The sequence below is a fragment of the Aphanomyces invadans genome, assembly GCF_000520115.1.
Source record: "Aphanomyces invadans strain NJM9701 unplaced genomic scaffold supercont1.148, whole genome shotgun sequence".
NCBI classification, from domain to species: domain Eukaryota; phylum Oomycota; class Saprolegniomycetes; order Saprolegniales; family Verrucalvaceae; genus Aphanomyces; species Aphanomyces invadans.
In genome coordinates this window covers 1-1,265 of record NW_008580293.1, presented here as the reverse complement: position 1 = coordinate 1,265, position 1,265 = coordinate 1, and the positions used below count along the sequence as shown (strand labels likewise).

Here is a 1,265-nt window from a genome sequence, read left to right as displayed (position 1 = left end):
CTTAGGCATTGCGACCTACGTGCCAAATCCCCGCAAGTGGTCGGTTGCCCCCGGACCTCCAACCATTGAAGATTTCAACAAATTCATCACAATACGCATGGGAAGAAATCAATTCAAGCCAACAAGCATCGAACATGCGCATCAATACCTCACCGACCACTCGTCAAAGAATTTCACGATTGCCATTTTGAAATGGGGCGACTTCGTCAACACTGCTGCAGATTTGAACGAGTTTCGTACTCAATGCATCGCGCCTTCCGTTCAAGACCGAGCTGGTGCTGCCGCCGAGAGTGAGCAACAAGCTATGGTGGAGTCACTCAAAGCACAATGGGGTGACACCTATGAAGCTTATGACGCTACCTGGAGAATGTGGGCTGTGAAAATCCTGAAGCGCCCAAATTTTCAGCACGATGCGCTTATTCGCCGACCTCCTCCAGTCAATATGATTCAACTATTCCATCCAGTAAGCAATGCAGCTGAGGTGCGGATCGAACGAATCCAGATAAGTGTCAAGCTCGCTCGTGATGTTACTGTGTCGTGCTTGAAAGACCTCGTGAAAATCAAGAATTCCGCAACAGTGCTTGCCTTGCATGTTGAATCCTGCATCCAGATGCTCGAAGACAAGAAGGAAATGATCGAAAGCTTTCACAGAGAGGTTGATGCCACAACGGACAACGAAGACCTACAGCATGTGCTTGATGTGGTGCCCAATGTCGAAGACTTGGACCACGCGTAGCACCAGTAGTTGCATATTTATCTTTAGCCATTTTTGATCCCGATCTAAAGATGCTTTATTCTTAATTATGCCTGATTGTCATCCAACGATGAATCCTCTAGATTGTTGGAGAATCCCAAAAGCTGGTCTTGAGGTATAGCAATTGAGGTTGCTTCCCTTTCACGCATTTGCTTTGTGTGATCGAATCGGCCTTGTGCAGAATATCCACAATGCTCAAATATCGATGACATGTCGTACGCTTTGAATTGTAGCAAAACCTCTTGAACAGCAAGCATGAGTTCCTTCTTAGTTGATTCCTGATAGTGTCGTTTGAACGCCCTCTTGATCAATCCAAACATGTACTCGATGGGATTGAAGAATGGACAATACGCCGGCAAGAATATTGGCACAATTCCTCTTGACCGCAGCATATTGACAATTTCAGGATGACAGTGAATCCTCGCCCCATCTAGAATCCAGATAGATCCTCTTCCAGGGTATTGGCAGCATTCGCTTGCATGGGCAGCACAGCACTGAATGAAAGTGTGCC

At 46.6% G+C, this 1,265-nt stretch overlaps 1 protein-coding gene across 1 annotated transcript; it reads left to right on the top strand.

Moving 5' to 3' along the window:
* Positions 1-97: 97 nt before the first annotated feature.
* Positions 98-736, top strand: H310_15050 (hypothetical protein; the record flags this gene model as incomplete). Its single annotated transcript, XM_008883028.1, has 1 exon — positions 98-736. One exon carries the CDS (start codon positions 98-100, stop codon positions 734-736), a length of 639 nt encoding a protein of 212 aa, XP_008881250.1.
* Positions 737-1,265: the final 529 nt, after the last annotated feature.